The sequence below is a fragment of the Mus caroli genome, chromosome 4 (assembly GCF_900094665.2).
Source record: "Mus caroli chromosome 4, CAROLI_EIJ_v1.1, whole genome shotgun sequence".
NCBI classification, from domain to species: Eukaryota; Metazoa; Chordata; class Mammalia; order Rodentia; family Muridae; genus Mus; species Mus caroli.
The window spans coordinates 103,732,716-103,746,935 of record NC_034573.1 but is presented as its reverse complement, the minus strand read 5'-3'; the positions used below and the strand labels follow the sequence as shown (position 1 = coordinate 103,746,935).

General features: G+C 36.9%; 1 protein-coding gene across 4 annotated transcripts in view; it reads right to left on the bottom strand.

The window, feature by feature from the left end:
- Positions 1 to 14,220, bottom strand: part of Spata6 (spermatogenesis associated 6) — a 104,365-nt gene that overhangs the window by 22,940 nt on the left and 67,205 nt on the right. For all 4 annotated transcript variants that reach the window (XM_021159685.1, XM_021159686.1, XM_021159687.2 and 1 more), the window contains one exon: positions 4,944 to 5,128. In XM_021159685.1, coding sequence (XP_021015344.1) covers positions 4,944 to 5,128 — 185 coding nt within the window. The remainder of the gene's footprint in view (positions 1 to 4,943; positions 5,129 to 14,220) is intronic.

Genomic DNA, 14,220 nt, shown 5'->3' with positions numbered 1-14,220 from the left:
ATTAGAACAATAATTCCATGTACAATGTCTTTAAAATTAGCATTTATTGTTTAAATTTTAATATACTTTGAAATTTTGTGGAAAAAACAGGAAGCTACATTCAACACATAAGCTTTATAAGTGATTTCTTATATATAAGAGATGAAAATACTATTTCAAATCTACTCACATTTCCATTCCTTTGAAATACAAATAAAATGACCCCTTCTTAACAAAGGTGATGTCACCTGTCTATCCACTATGAGAATCGTACTTTTAAAAGTGAAATAATAAAATATAGATGAGAAGAGTATGACTTTAATTAGAGTGTGCATATTGGGATTTAAAATGTCAGAGAAGAAAGAAAGCATCTACTTCTTTTCATTCTGCTCTTCTTTAATTCAAAATTGACATTCATATAATTAAAGTATTTTATTTTATTCAGGTCATCATGAAAATTTCCAGACTCCTTAATTACAGCATATATTTGAAGTGATATTGTTAACTCCTCTATAAAGAAATGGGAAGTATGTTAATATATTACTTAAATTTGGCCCTTTTTCATTCTCAGCTTGTTCTAACACAATTAGAATATTACATTATTACACAAAGTACAGATCGTGAAATAAGTGAATGTCTTAAAGAATCTACTTTAGAGACATAAATCGACAATCACTTTAATAAATAATCCCAAATTTAATCTGTCACATAGATAAAAGGAAGATTAGGTGCACCTATGCAAGTGGATTGGCAGAACAATTATTTCAGTAGATGAAGACCATTGTGTAAATATGAGCTGCAAATGTGCAATTCCAGGGCCTCCCCAAAGACACTATGAATAGGTCCACTAGTCTGTGCTATGGTATAAGAAATGCTTGCCTCAGAAGTTTTAATATGATTCACAATGAAAACAACTTGTGCATGATTTAAAAGGGTACCAATTCCTTTTTTAATTAGGTATGCTAATATTCAAGCATTATTTTAGTAACAATGTAAAGTATAAAACAAATCTGGAGTTATAATATTAATATTTATACTTAAAAATATGCTTCTGAAATACTTATACTCAAAATTGAAACCATTTTATGGCATGGGATTTTTCTGGATATATTTTTTAAAATGGGTAAAAAGAAAACAGCACCTTCACTAAAATAAGAATTCATTGGCTAAAACTGATAAAGTTTTTTTAATCTGTTTATTAAGAAAACATGATCAAAGGGTCACCATCTTATTTCAACCTTAGAGAAAATATAATTTTAATTAATACTATAAATAAAAGCTTCTGCAGATGTGTTGCTGACATACAAATCCTAGACAAAATTCCAATTTTTACTGGGATATATAATATATGTTTAACAGCAATTTATACTGTTTCATTACTTCAATGGATTCTGTAAACACCTGCAAATATATCACTAATGATCTAGAAAAACCAAACCCAAGACTACCATTTATTTAAAGAGGGCTAGAGTCCTGAAAAGAATAAAACGTTTGAGCCTCTAATAATATGAGCTGAACACTAGAAGAATGCCCTTCTTTATTAAATGCATTGAAATAGAGCTGTTATACATCGGTAGGAAAAAACTATCACGCTTACCATAAACAGTACATTAATAAAATTTTAACTCATCTTGGTGAGTTCAAATTCATTTGCAATTTATTTTCAATGTGCCTTACTTTCATCCAATCATCTAATCAACGTTGAATATTAAAGACACTCACTTTGTTTTGGCAAAAAGCTTACGCACATTTATTCATCAGGAAATAAGTGTCCTAAACCTCCTGAGGTAGACACAGGAGGATGAGCCAAGTCGATCTACATAACAATTTTCAGGTCACCTGGGGTGACTGAGTGTAATGAGGTCTCATAAAACTTGAGGCAGGGTGAAAGAGAATGCAAGTAGTAATATTTACTCAAGTTATTTCTCCCACTGAAATATAGCTGAAAAGTTAATTCTAACTATACTCCATAAAGAATTCACAGATATTCAAAATTGTATATACAGATAAAATAACTTCTCAAGATCCTGTGCTATTGCAGTATATGTAGAATTGAAAATTGTACAAAATACATTTAAAAAGATGAAAGACCACAAAACAATATTTACAAATATTTACAATATGTAAAAGCATTCTTGAAAACCTATACACACGACAAGTATCAGAACAAAACCACAGTAACATTTAAGACATTTATTCACTGTATCTGAACATCTAAGCAAATGCAGAAATCAAGCAAAGATAGTGAGATTCAAGTCATCAGACTTCTTCAGAAACCCTCCCTTCAAGACTTTCTAATAAACTTCTAAAGTGAGAAAATATGTGCTTGTGTATGCATGTGTTTGCACACACCATATGAGAGCACTACTTTATCCCAATGCCAATCTCTAGGCATGATTCTAATGAACTAGAAATGGCATCAATCAAAATTCTGTATTTCACTCCACAACTAGTCAAACTACTGAAAAGTGATGGCAAAGTGTCCAGCTCTAATTGGTCCATGTACAACATAATCTTACACTTAAGGTTCAGGGAATATGAAAGAAGAGCAGTGGAAAGATCTTACAAGTCAGAGGATCAGTATGCCTAATGCAAAATAGTGTCTTGTAGCCATGAAAGGGAGGAGGCACCCATGAGCTCTCAACAATATGGTTGCATAAACAAGATCTATATAATGACAGCACCAGGTGACATACTGATGTGGATTAGAAAAGTTTCCCAAGGCCCCAACCCTACATGAAGAGCTACAGGACCTCAGTGGCCACAAACAGGAAGAAGAATCAGACATCTCCAGATAACTTATATAACCTATAAGTTATATAGTCTTAAGTGTTTAGCCCAAGCACATGTACATATGAGCAACACAAAGTACATTTAGTAGGTATATATATATATATATATATATATATATATATATATACATGCAATGTGTAACAATAATGATTATAAAAGAGGTTATGAATTTAAGTGGGAGAGGGGAGACATGGGAAAAGTTAGTTGTTGATGTTTACTCTCTTACTATGTACTGAAATGCTAAATACTGGCCCCCTAGGCCTGGTTGCCCCCAGGAATGAGAGAATCCACAAGTAGACCCAAGTGATACTATGTAACCTTGCCCCCCAAGTTATCCCTGATTGGAGAATAATGATGCCTACAACCTACAGCTAGACAGAAGAGGAGAGGCAGAGTCTTAGTTCCAGGCTTGGGACCTAAGGAAGGGACTACAAGGAGTGGGTGAGGGGAGGAGGAAGATGGAAAGGGAAAAAGATGCTATGGGTTGGGAGAGTCATGAAAACATAGCCATGAGGGCTGGCCAATTGGAGTTAAGAGCGGCCCAGATGGAATATGCCTAGTTATAACTTGGGATTTGTCTTAGACAGGGTTTCTATTCCTGCACAAACATAATGACCAAGAAACAAGTTGGGGAGGAAAGGGTTTATTCATCTTACACTTCCACATTGCTGTTCACCACCAAAGGAAGTCAGGACTGGAACTCAAGCAGGTCAGGAATCTGGAGCTGATGCAGAGGCCATGGAGGGATGTTCTTTACTGGCTTGCTTCCCCTGGCTTGCTCAGCTTGCTTTCTTATAAAATCCAAGACTACCAGCCCAGAGATGGTACCACCCACAAGGGACACTTCTGCCTTGATCACTAATTGAGAAAATGCCCCACAGCTGGATCTCGTGGAGGTATTTCCCCAACTGAAGCTCTCTCTCTGTGATAACTCCAGCCTGTGTCAAGTTGACACAAAACTAGCCAGTACAGGGTTATTGATGAGGAACTAGAATCTGATACCTTAAGAGGGTAGATATCTGTCCAGATTTATTATTAACTAAGGTTTATTTAAATATAAAAGCTGTGTGTCTTTCATCTGGGAACTGAATGATCAAAGGTGGGGAAACCCCAATTTAAGATGAAATATTTACTTAAAAGAGGGACATGAAAGGAGGGAGGATAGGGAAATGGTGTAAATAGAGCACTCAAGCAAGAAATTCTCAAAAAAATCAAATTTAAATTAAATTTAAAATATTCTGTATGTCAGTATCAAGTGGCCAGTATCACACACATACTCACATTACCTTCCTTTCCCTTTGCCCTCCCCAAGTCCAAATGCTTACAAAGCTAATGAAGAAACAGATAAACTTATCTGTTCAGAGCAGGATGTTTTACTACAGCAGCCATAATCTTGCTCAAAGTAGCTGTGTTCAGCTGAACTATTAATAGAGTTTCTACAGCTAGTTAAATATTTGTTAATGAACAAACTTAATGTTTTAAGAATTGAGTGGCTAGTTTTTTATACCATATATAAACATGGGATGTGAGAGTCAAGGTGTTAAAATTGTTATCTTTTGTGGGAAAAAAAAGAGCCTAGGTTTTTTTTTTTTTTTAATGGGAAAAAATAGTTGTATGTAAAACGGTGGTTATTTTTTCCCATGCCTTCTGATTTGGAGCACAAACATTCTTAGAGAGAGAGCTTAACTCTTCCCATGATTTAGATTCTTCTTGGTTGCTGGCAGGAGGTAAATGAGAAGCCAGATACCACACAACAATGTGTGTTTTACCATTGAGACTAATCAGAAAATTCAGTGTAGACTATTTGTATACCTAAAGGCAAACCAATTATAATAACTCACGAGGGGGCCTACTAAGACAACCTATCACACATTCAGATTTTCACCTTTAATAAATTACATTAACTAATTAGAAATAAAGAGCCAGATGTGGCTAACAAGTTCACTTCAAGTGAATTATGCTACAGAGAAATACTAATACAATATATAATATATTTGAAATAAAAATTTTAAGTAAGTCTCAAAATTTAATTTTATAAATAATCTCTTCATATGAATATGCTGTTTTGTTTCTAGTGCTGAATATTCAAAAGAAGTGACAGGTATAGTCCAGGCTGGGTTTGAACTCATGATCAAAAAGAAAAGATGGGGGAAAACAGAAACTACACTTACCTTTCCCTGAGAGAGGCTCTATTTAGCACAGGGCTTGCACAATGCTTTGGTGTTGTTGAAGGTGCTGAATGGACTAGTAAGGTCCTTGCAGAATGCTGGGGCTTGCTACATGTCCTTGGGCTCAAATATTCCTCACACCTTTCAAAGGGATCCTCAAAGTCTCTCCCATGTGGTGACCTGATAACCTGTTTTAAAAAAAAAAAATGTGTATCTATCTATATGCATACATGCATATATACAGACACATATATACTTACTCTATAATTTTTAATTTTTTAAAATTATTTTTATTTTTGGAAATGGTGATTACATCATCCTTCTACCACTTTCCAGCCTCCAAATGTTCCCATATACCCCTGCCTTGCTCCCTTTCAAATTTATGACCTCATTTTCATGAATTGCTATTACATGCATATTTCTAAATACATAAAAACAACTTTGTCAGTCATTGGCCATTGGCTAATCAAGTGGTGTGCTCTTCCCTAGGTAAAATTATTTCTTCTACTCTGAGCATTATTTAGTTGCCTGCAGTTCTTTGTGTATGGTTGAGGCCACCTGAACTTTCCTCCATCAACTTAAGCATATCTACTGTTGCTCTTGTTCAGGTCAGGTTTAGATAGTCAAAACACGATAAAATTTCATTAACTCAAGACATTTTTGAGTAGGAGTGGGAAAAGTATCTAGATTGGTGTCTATAAAATAAAGAACACATTTCAATGAACCACAGATTGGCTATTGTGGTACTTGTACTCTAGTAGAATTAACTCTTAAGGAAAGTAGCTTTAAGACAAGCATAGAACATGATGCATACATAACACATGAAGCTTTCCAAGTTCCACCAAAGAAAGTAAAACAAGAAGGGAGATCAGAAACACTAGAGTGGGATGGAAGCAAATGAAAGGGAATTCCTTTAAAAGGAGCAGTCAGCAGGTGCCTCACAGTTAGGACAGCATCATACTAAGGATCTGAAGATACAATGACCACATTAGGGAATTAACCCAAGTGTCCATTAACAGACAGATGGATAATACAGATAATATGGTATATAGACACATGAAGAGTTTCGTTCAGACATAACACTAAAGTATATCATTTGAAGAAAATGATGCAACTAAAGTTTGTCATGTTGAGTTCAACAAAACTAATGATGTGTAAAGCATAAAGGGAAAAATATAACTTATTGAAATAGGAGAACCCAGAACACTTGCATCCATATGGCTTAACTACATGAAGAAGTCAGGCCCACCTTCATTCCATATGACTTCTCCTGAAAAGGATTCCCTTCTCAAAACAATACTGATTCTTCTCTTTGTGTGAAGAAGCAATTCCTTTCTCAGAACAGCTGAATACTTTCTTCACGGCTCCACTATTATGACTTGCTAAGCCTCTAGCCTCTGTGTTTATAAACCTTGAGCTTCTATATACAAACTTTGTTAATTACATTCTCATACTGAAAGCCATCTCCATTAAAATGTTCATGATTCTAAACTTTATAAATATCACCTCTTAACCTTTCACTTTCAGAGACACTACTGTCAAGATGGTGCTTCCCCACCCCCTTTCTGAATTATGCCCTAAAAAGCTTCCATTAAGATAACAGAGCATACCGATTGGGGGAGACATCTAGTGAATTAGCTGTTGACAGCTCTGAGCCCACTAAAGTATATAGATGCAAAGATCTCAGACACCAATAAAACCCCCAATGTGCAAATTGCACCTTCCTCTATGATCCTCTAAGATCACTTAAGCTTCCCTTCTCAGGGGTCTCTCTAGCTGCCATGGTAAAATAGCTCTTGTAGTAGGTTTCTTAAACCAAGTCTAAAGCTAAGTTCACAGTCTTCCAGGGCTGCAGAACCCTCTTAATGATATTTTCATGTATTCATTACTTGAAAACTGGTAATGCATTGCTAATGGTTCTACAATATAACTGTCTGGTATTTTGTGTAAGTTTACAGGAGGAAGTTTCATATACATGAACAACTGTAAATTGCTAAATTCCTCTTTGAGCTGCCCAGAGAATGAGAATTTTGGTAGTTGTCATTGCAACAGCACCCTAGGTTCCTTCTCTGATTGTTGTGTTTTGATTCACTTTTTGGAATTTGCTGGGTTTTGCCTGCTTCCTTTCTTCACAGGTGAACTGCCTCCTGGAGAACTCATCTTTGACATCTAGAATCATAGATTCAAGTCCTAAATTTGAAATAATCTGGTTGAATTCCCAACATAGCCAGTACTGACAGACTTTCATGGGCTTTTTTCAGTTTGTTACATGCCCCTTCCAAGCCAGATTTAAGCTTTTCATATGTAATAAGGCTTTTATGCTGTAGACTATTTATTGAACATTAATAATAATCAATTGCCTGCTCATTTTTAAATTAAATAATTTCGCCAATGATTCATTAGAACCACAAACCAAAGTCCTCAAGATGTCTTCCAGTTCTTAATCATGTTAAATTAAATCCTTTGGTTTTTAGCTGCTATAGTATGGTTCTTACATGCTATGCAGAGACCCATGTGATAAAAGTTTAATCCTCAGACAGGATCCATCAGAAGTTGGTAGAACCATTAAAAGTGGAGCCTACCAGAAGGTCTTAAGAGATAGTAGGATCCGCCAGGCAGTGGTGGTGCACACCTTTAGTTCCAGCACTTGGGAGGCAGAGGCAGGCGGATTTCTGAGCCTTGTCTACAAAGTGAGTTCCAGGACAGCCAGGGCTACACAGAGAAACCCTGTTTCAAAAAAATCAAAACAAAACAAAACAAAACAAAACAAAAAAACAAAACCAAAAGAGAGAGAGAGATCCAGTGTACATCTCTCATGCATTCTGGCTCATGATGGAAGTGAGTTTGCTCTGTCACAGGTTTCCACCATGTTATAGCACCTCACCAAAGCAATGCAGCCAATGCACTGTGATCTAGAGTCTGGAACTTTGTGAGTCATAATGTTTCTTTATAAGAAATTATCTCAAGTACCTATTATGATAATCAAAACTGGGGTTGGGGAGATGATTCAAAGGATTACAGCACTTGTTGCTCTTGGATAGGACCTAACTTTGGTTCCTACAACCACAAGATGGTTTACAAATACCCTTACCTCCCATTGTATAGTATCTGATGCCCTCTTCTGACCTTCCTGAGCATAAAGCATGTAAATGGTACACATGCAGTCAAAATACATACCAAATAAAATAAGACCTTAAAATGTTTAAACTAATGGGAAGGTGATGAGCATAATGTCAAAGCATTATGTATATGATCCCTGACATTTGTTACTGTCCAAATACACTAGAGGCTATGAACATCCACCTTACTATGGAATGCCACCAAGAATGGAGATGCTTTGTAGTTTTGTTACATTTTTATTTCCAGCATGATAGTTCCAGTCACAAAATCCTTGTGAAGGGGCAGGAAAGGAGTTCAAATTTAGAATACCACAGAAACCACTAGACATCTACCACAACTCATCTTGTCCTCTGCCATAGTAAAGATATTGCTAAGAAGCAATCTTTGCATCAAGAGAGGCACTGTGGTCAGTTCTAGGCAACCAAACATAGACAAGTGACCATTCCAAGACCAGGCTCTTAAGAATCAGAGCCTTCTCCATGCCTACAATGGTGCTTGTGAAGTAAAAGATTAAGAAGAGCCACAAATGGGTTAATGCATAGGATGAAACAGAAGTTCAGAAGCACCTTCTATTTGTTAAATGATTAAAATTTAAATCTCTACTATATTTAGCTTCTGAAGTTAAGAGTCTTATTTGTATAACAAATAGCATTACCCTGAGCAATTCAGAAGTTGATATTTTAATATACTACCCTTAACATAAAGCTAAATATTCATTTATGTATTCCTTGGGAGCAGGCAGCAAGGGAATAGATATTTGGAGATAGAAAAGTTAAGATTCATATAAAACGGCAACAAAATTTTTTAATAAAACTCTTGCCTAAAATAGGTTGGAAAATAGACCACATAACTTCCAAGCTTATGTCTCTAAGGAAACAGCAGGGAAGAAACATGAGTGCACTGGCTCTTCTCTGCATTTAGCAAAACCGCTCAAGAAGTAATGAGCTCATATGAAATCAGTTTGTGTCCATCAAGAGATGAAAATTGGGAAAATGTGATAAATATAATGGAATATTATGTGACCTTAAAAAGTAAGGAAGTCCTGCTATTTGCAATAAAATGCATGATTCCAGAAGTCATTTTGATAAATAAGTCAGACAAAGAAAGACAAATGACTATGACCCCACTTACCTGTAGAATCTGAAAATCAATTCATACACTTTGACTGTGTAGACTGTCAAGCACCACAGTGGGGCGGCCTTTGGTCAAAAGGACAGAATTTTAAGCAGAGAAGATAAAGGGAATGCAGAGATCTATTGTACAACATGGTGACTACAGTTAAATATATGTATTTAATATGTGAAAAGTGCTAAGACTTTAAATGTTCTCATCAAGAAGGTATGTAAGATAATAGATGCTAGGAAGATCTAATCACATGTGTACATAGATATATACAGATGCTCTAATATAAACATGTGTAAATGTAAAATATAAATTCTACACAGAAAATATAAAATTTTACCATTTACACTTTAGAAACTGAGGAGTTGTAGGGAAAAAATGAAAGAGTTCTTAGGAAAGAACTGTTTTGAGAACAGAAATTAAGAGATACAGAGTCAGAAAAAGTTTTAAAAAACATAAATAGTATAAGGTTAAGATGCAAAAATGACTTGAGCCTTAAAACAAAAACAAAACATTAAGGCTTTTCCATTAAACAGAGGGACTAAAGGAAAAGTCAGGTTAGGAGGTTGCTTTACAGGAAAATACTCTCTGAACAGAACACTATTAACATGAGCACTAAGAAGAGTTAATAAATGTGAACTCATAAAAATGAAAAGCAAAGGACACTGTCATTTGGGAAAAGGAGCTACGCAATAGTAAAGGAGGAGTTTTACCAACTGCACATCTGATAGAAGGCTAATACTGAAAATAAATAAAGAACAAAAAAGAAAACTAGACATCAAAAAAAAAGCCTAATTTAGAAATGGGGAACATCTAAACAGAATTCTCAAAAGAGAAAACACAAATGGCTAAGCAGCACTTAAGAAAGGGAAATTATAGTGGACAGCAACAATCAAATTATAGACACATGCGGGGAGGCAGTTTTGGTGGAAGAAGCTCAGGAAGTCCTTGTGGTGGTGGCTATGGGTATGGAGGTGAATGTGGTAGGTATGGTAGCAGAAGGTTTTAAAATAAAACAGAAAAGGCTACAGTTCTTAGCAGGAGAGTGAGTGAGTTGTCAGGAAAGCTGCAGTTTACTTTGAGACAGTCATCCCAAACACATTAGCTGAGCTGTAAAAATCTGCCACAGAAGGAACGATGATCCATAGCCAGAAAAGTCACTGCAGCTTAAACAGAAAACCCTTCTTGTTCAGGACTGTCATAGCCACAGTTTCCAAAAAGTGCAGCTATTGATGCAATATACTGTCCATTAGATGTACATTCCTGAGGTCTTTCATCCACTGTAGCTTTGTCTTTTTCTTTTTTCTTTTTCATTACAACAGGTATATTGACCTGTAAATTGTGGTAGTGGTACCAGGAATAAAAAATTAAGAAATTTTTAACTTTAAAAAAAACATAGAAAAATCATAATATTTGTAGGTAAATTGGTGAAACTTGGAAAAATTGCCCTGGATGAGGTAACACAAAAATAAAATTATAGCATATATTCACTTGCATGTGGTAGATGTTAGTGTTAATGTTTGCTTCAAAAAGCAAGCTACAACCTACAGAGTGTGTACAGAGGTAAAGTACTAGAGATAGGAAGAAAATGTATCCTAAGAAAGAAATAGAATAGAGCAGTGCTTCTCAACCTTCCTAATCCTGTGATTCTTTAATAGGATTCTTCATATTGTGGTAACCTCAACTATAAAATTACTTTGTTGTTATATCATAACTTGAATTTTGCTACTCTTAAGAATTATAATGTAGCTATGTGATATGTGATATGTGACCTATAAAGTGGTCATGACCCATAGACTGAAAACCACTGAAACAGATGATTATAGATGATCAGGGATGGGGGCCTGGAAATGAAGGATCAAATAAGTAAGAGGAAGAAGAGAGACATGAAGAAGGGAATATGGGCAAGGACCACTAAAACTAAGAGACATTTGAGGGGTCATATGGAAACAATGCAGTAGAGGTAAAATATATACATCCATGAAGGTGATCTAAATTTAATCATCAAATAACAGGAGAGAGAGCCCCAATGAGACATCTTTCATAACCAAATGAAGCTTCTAGTCCTGGGAATGGGTTACATCTAAATGAGGTCTTGGCCAAAGGGGTCCTATGGGAACCCTCAAACAATCTAAGTCTTTGCCAAGGTTCTTGGTTGCTCTCCACAAACTGACAGTAAAGCTGCATTCCTGAAAACAACACCTAAAGACACAAAGAAGTCAAGTTGTTGCTTACCTAGAGACTTCACCCCCATGGACCTAAGCTCATGGTACTAGAAGGTATTCATTATGCTACCAGAGAAGAACAGTGAATTAGCCACAAACCCTTCAGTCTACAATGGTGGCCTGTATACAAGATAAGCTGGTGCAATGGTGGCACAAGGCTTGTGAGCCTTCCTAACCAATATCTAATATGACTTAAGGCACACTCCATGAGATGGGTCTCACACCCAACACTGCTTGGGTGGCCAAGGTGAGACTAGGTAGGTCAAGGACTAGGGGGAAACCAAATACTACTGTTCTGCCAAAAGAACTTAGCAATGAGATAATTCCTAATGATATTCTGTTATACTCTTAGATCAGTGCCTTGCTCAACCCTCATCAGAAACACTTCCTTTTGTGACAGATAGAAACAGATACACAGCCAGACATTATTTCAGCACTAAATGGAATCTCTCCATTAAGCCCCTCCCCATCATGGCTCAGGGAACTCTGCAGCAAGGAAGGATAAGGAGTGTAGGCACAAGGAGTGATAGAAGACACCAAGGAATCAAGGTCTTCTAGATTCAACAAAGCTAGTGCACACATGAAGTCACAGAGCCTGAGGCAGCTCTGTGTCATATGAGTCTTCACCAGTTGGAATTTTGAACTGAAGAAGTGAACACATGACCCCATCCTTAACTCTAAAGTTATGTGCAACTGATAGCCACTTACAAATGAAAGATTAGTTTTCTCCAAGGGATTCTCACTAGGAAACATAATACTTGTTAGGATAAGCCCATATCTAGCAGTAGAAGACCAACACAAAACAAACTCAATGGTATCTTTGGAGCATGTTTCTCTCATAATGTGGAGTTACAATATTTTTCTTTTATTTTCTTCCCTTTTTAAAGTTGGGATGATTTTTCAATTTCAGTAAGTTGACTTACTATTACTTTATTTAAAGAGTCATAAGAACTCCTTAGTTTTGAAATTCTCATAGAATTCATTTCCCCTAAATACTTGCAGAGTAATGATAAGGAGAGGCAGCATTCATTTGAATCTGATAGTTAAAGGAATAGAAATGACATGGTGGACTATTTGGGGTGTGTTGTGGTAAATCTCCAATCCCAATAAACCCATGCAAGGAAAACACAACTCAGTTGTGTATTTATAAACTGCATGCCTATACTAGGCAGATATGCCTCTACAACACTTTCTTCCCCGGCTATGAAATCCCTACTACTTATAGTTTCTCCAGGCCATGTGCTTCTATTCCATTTTCCTTCCATAACTGTTCCTCCATCCTCCTCCATGCCCAGTCTCCTGCCACTCCTCCTCCTCACCTACTCTTCCTGCCTTGCCCAGAAAACAAACCCACCTCCTCATTTTGCCCAATAATTGGCTATTTGTCATCTTTCTTAGCCATAGTGTGTGTGTGTGTGTGTGTGTGTGTGTGTGTGTGTGTGTGTGTGTGTGTGTGTGTGTGTTTTGAAACTTAGCAGAATCAACCAAGACAATTTAATTATAAGACATTTAACACACACTCACACTTTAGGGGAAAACAATATATTGCACTATCACTAGTTTGATAACTAAAAGTCACTCATCCTTATAGTTGTCTGGCTATCTGCCCTGTCTCTCCACATACCTGATCCTGAACCCTCCTCATACCTCTCCCCAGCCCCTCTCCCACCAAGTTCCCACTCTTTGAGAAAGTGGGTATCATGAGGACATACCACCTGGGATATGAGAGTCCCAAGAATCAATGGGGTGACCTTAGCTAAGATTCACAGTCTGAAGAGGTCACCTTCACTAGCCAGACAGGAATCCCCAAGTAGAGCTATAGGGACACCAATATATGCACAAAACTTTTGACCCAGAATTTATCCTGTCTATAAGAACAGGACAGGGGATGGAGCAGAGACTGGGGGAACAACCAAGCAATGACCAGCAATATCCCATCCCATGGGCAAGCACGAATCCCTGACACTGTTAATGATATTGTTATGCCAGGAACCTAGCATGGCTGTTCTCTGAGAGACTCCATCTAGCAGATAACTGAACCATATACAGAGAACCACAGCATTGAATGGAGCTTGGGGACTCTTATGGAAGAGCAGAGGAATAGATGGGGGGATTGAGGGCTCTTAGGGGACAGGAAGACCAACAGAGTCAACTAACCTGGACCCTTCGGGGCTCTCAGAGAGTGAACCACCAACCAAAGAGCATCCACAGGTTAAACCTAGTTCCCTACCTCCATGTATAGCAGATGTGCAGCTCTATCTTCATGTGGGTCCTGGACAACAGTCTTATGCCTATCCTTAAAGCTGTTGTCTGTCTGTGGAACATGTTTTTCTAGCTGGGCTCCCTTGTAAGGCTTCAGTGAGAGAAGATGTACCTAGCCCTGCAGAGATTTGACTTGGCAGCATAGGGGAAGAACCAGGGGGACTTCCACTCACTCAGAAAAAAAGGAAAGATGGGAGGAACTGTGGGAGTGGGACCAGGAAGGGGGTACCATGATTGGGATGTAAAATGAATAATTTTTAAAACTAAAGAAAAAATAAAAGAAAATCATAGTATATGGTTTTAAAGAAACAAATAATTATATACATACACTCCTATGATACAGTGTATCATAAAATAATGTAAAAAAAGTCACTGGGTTTTTTTTTATTACATATTTTCCTCAATTACATTTCCAATGCTATCCCAAAAGTCCCCCATACCACCCCCCACTTCCCTACCCTCCCATTCCCATTCTTTTGGCCCTGGCATTCCCCTATATTGGGGCATATAAAGTTTGCAAGTCCAATGGGCCTCTCTTTCCAGTGATGGCC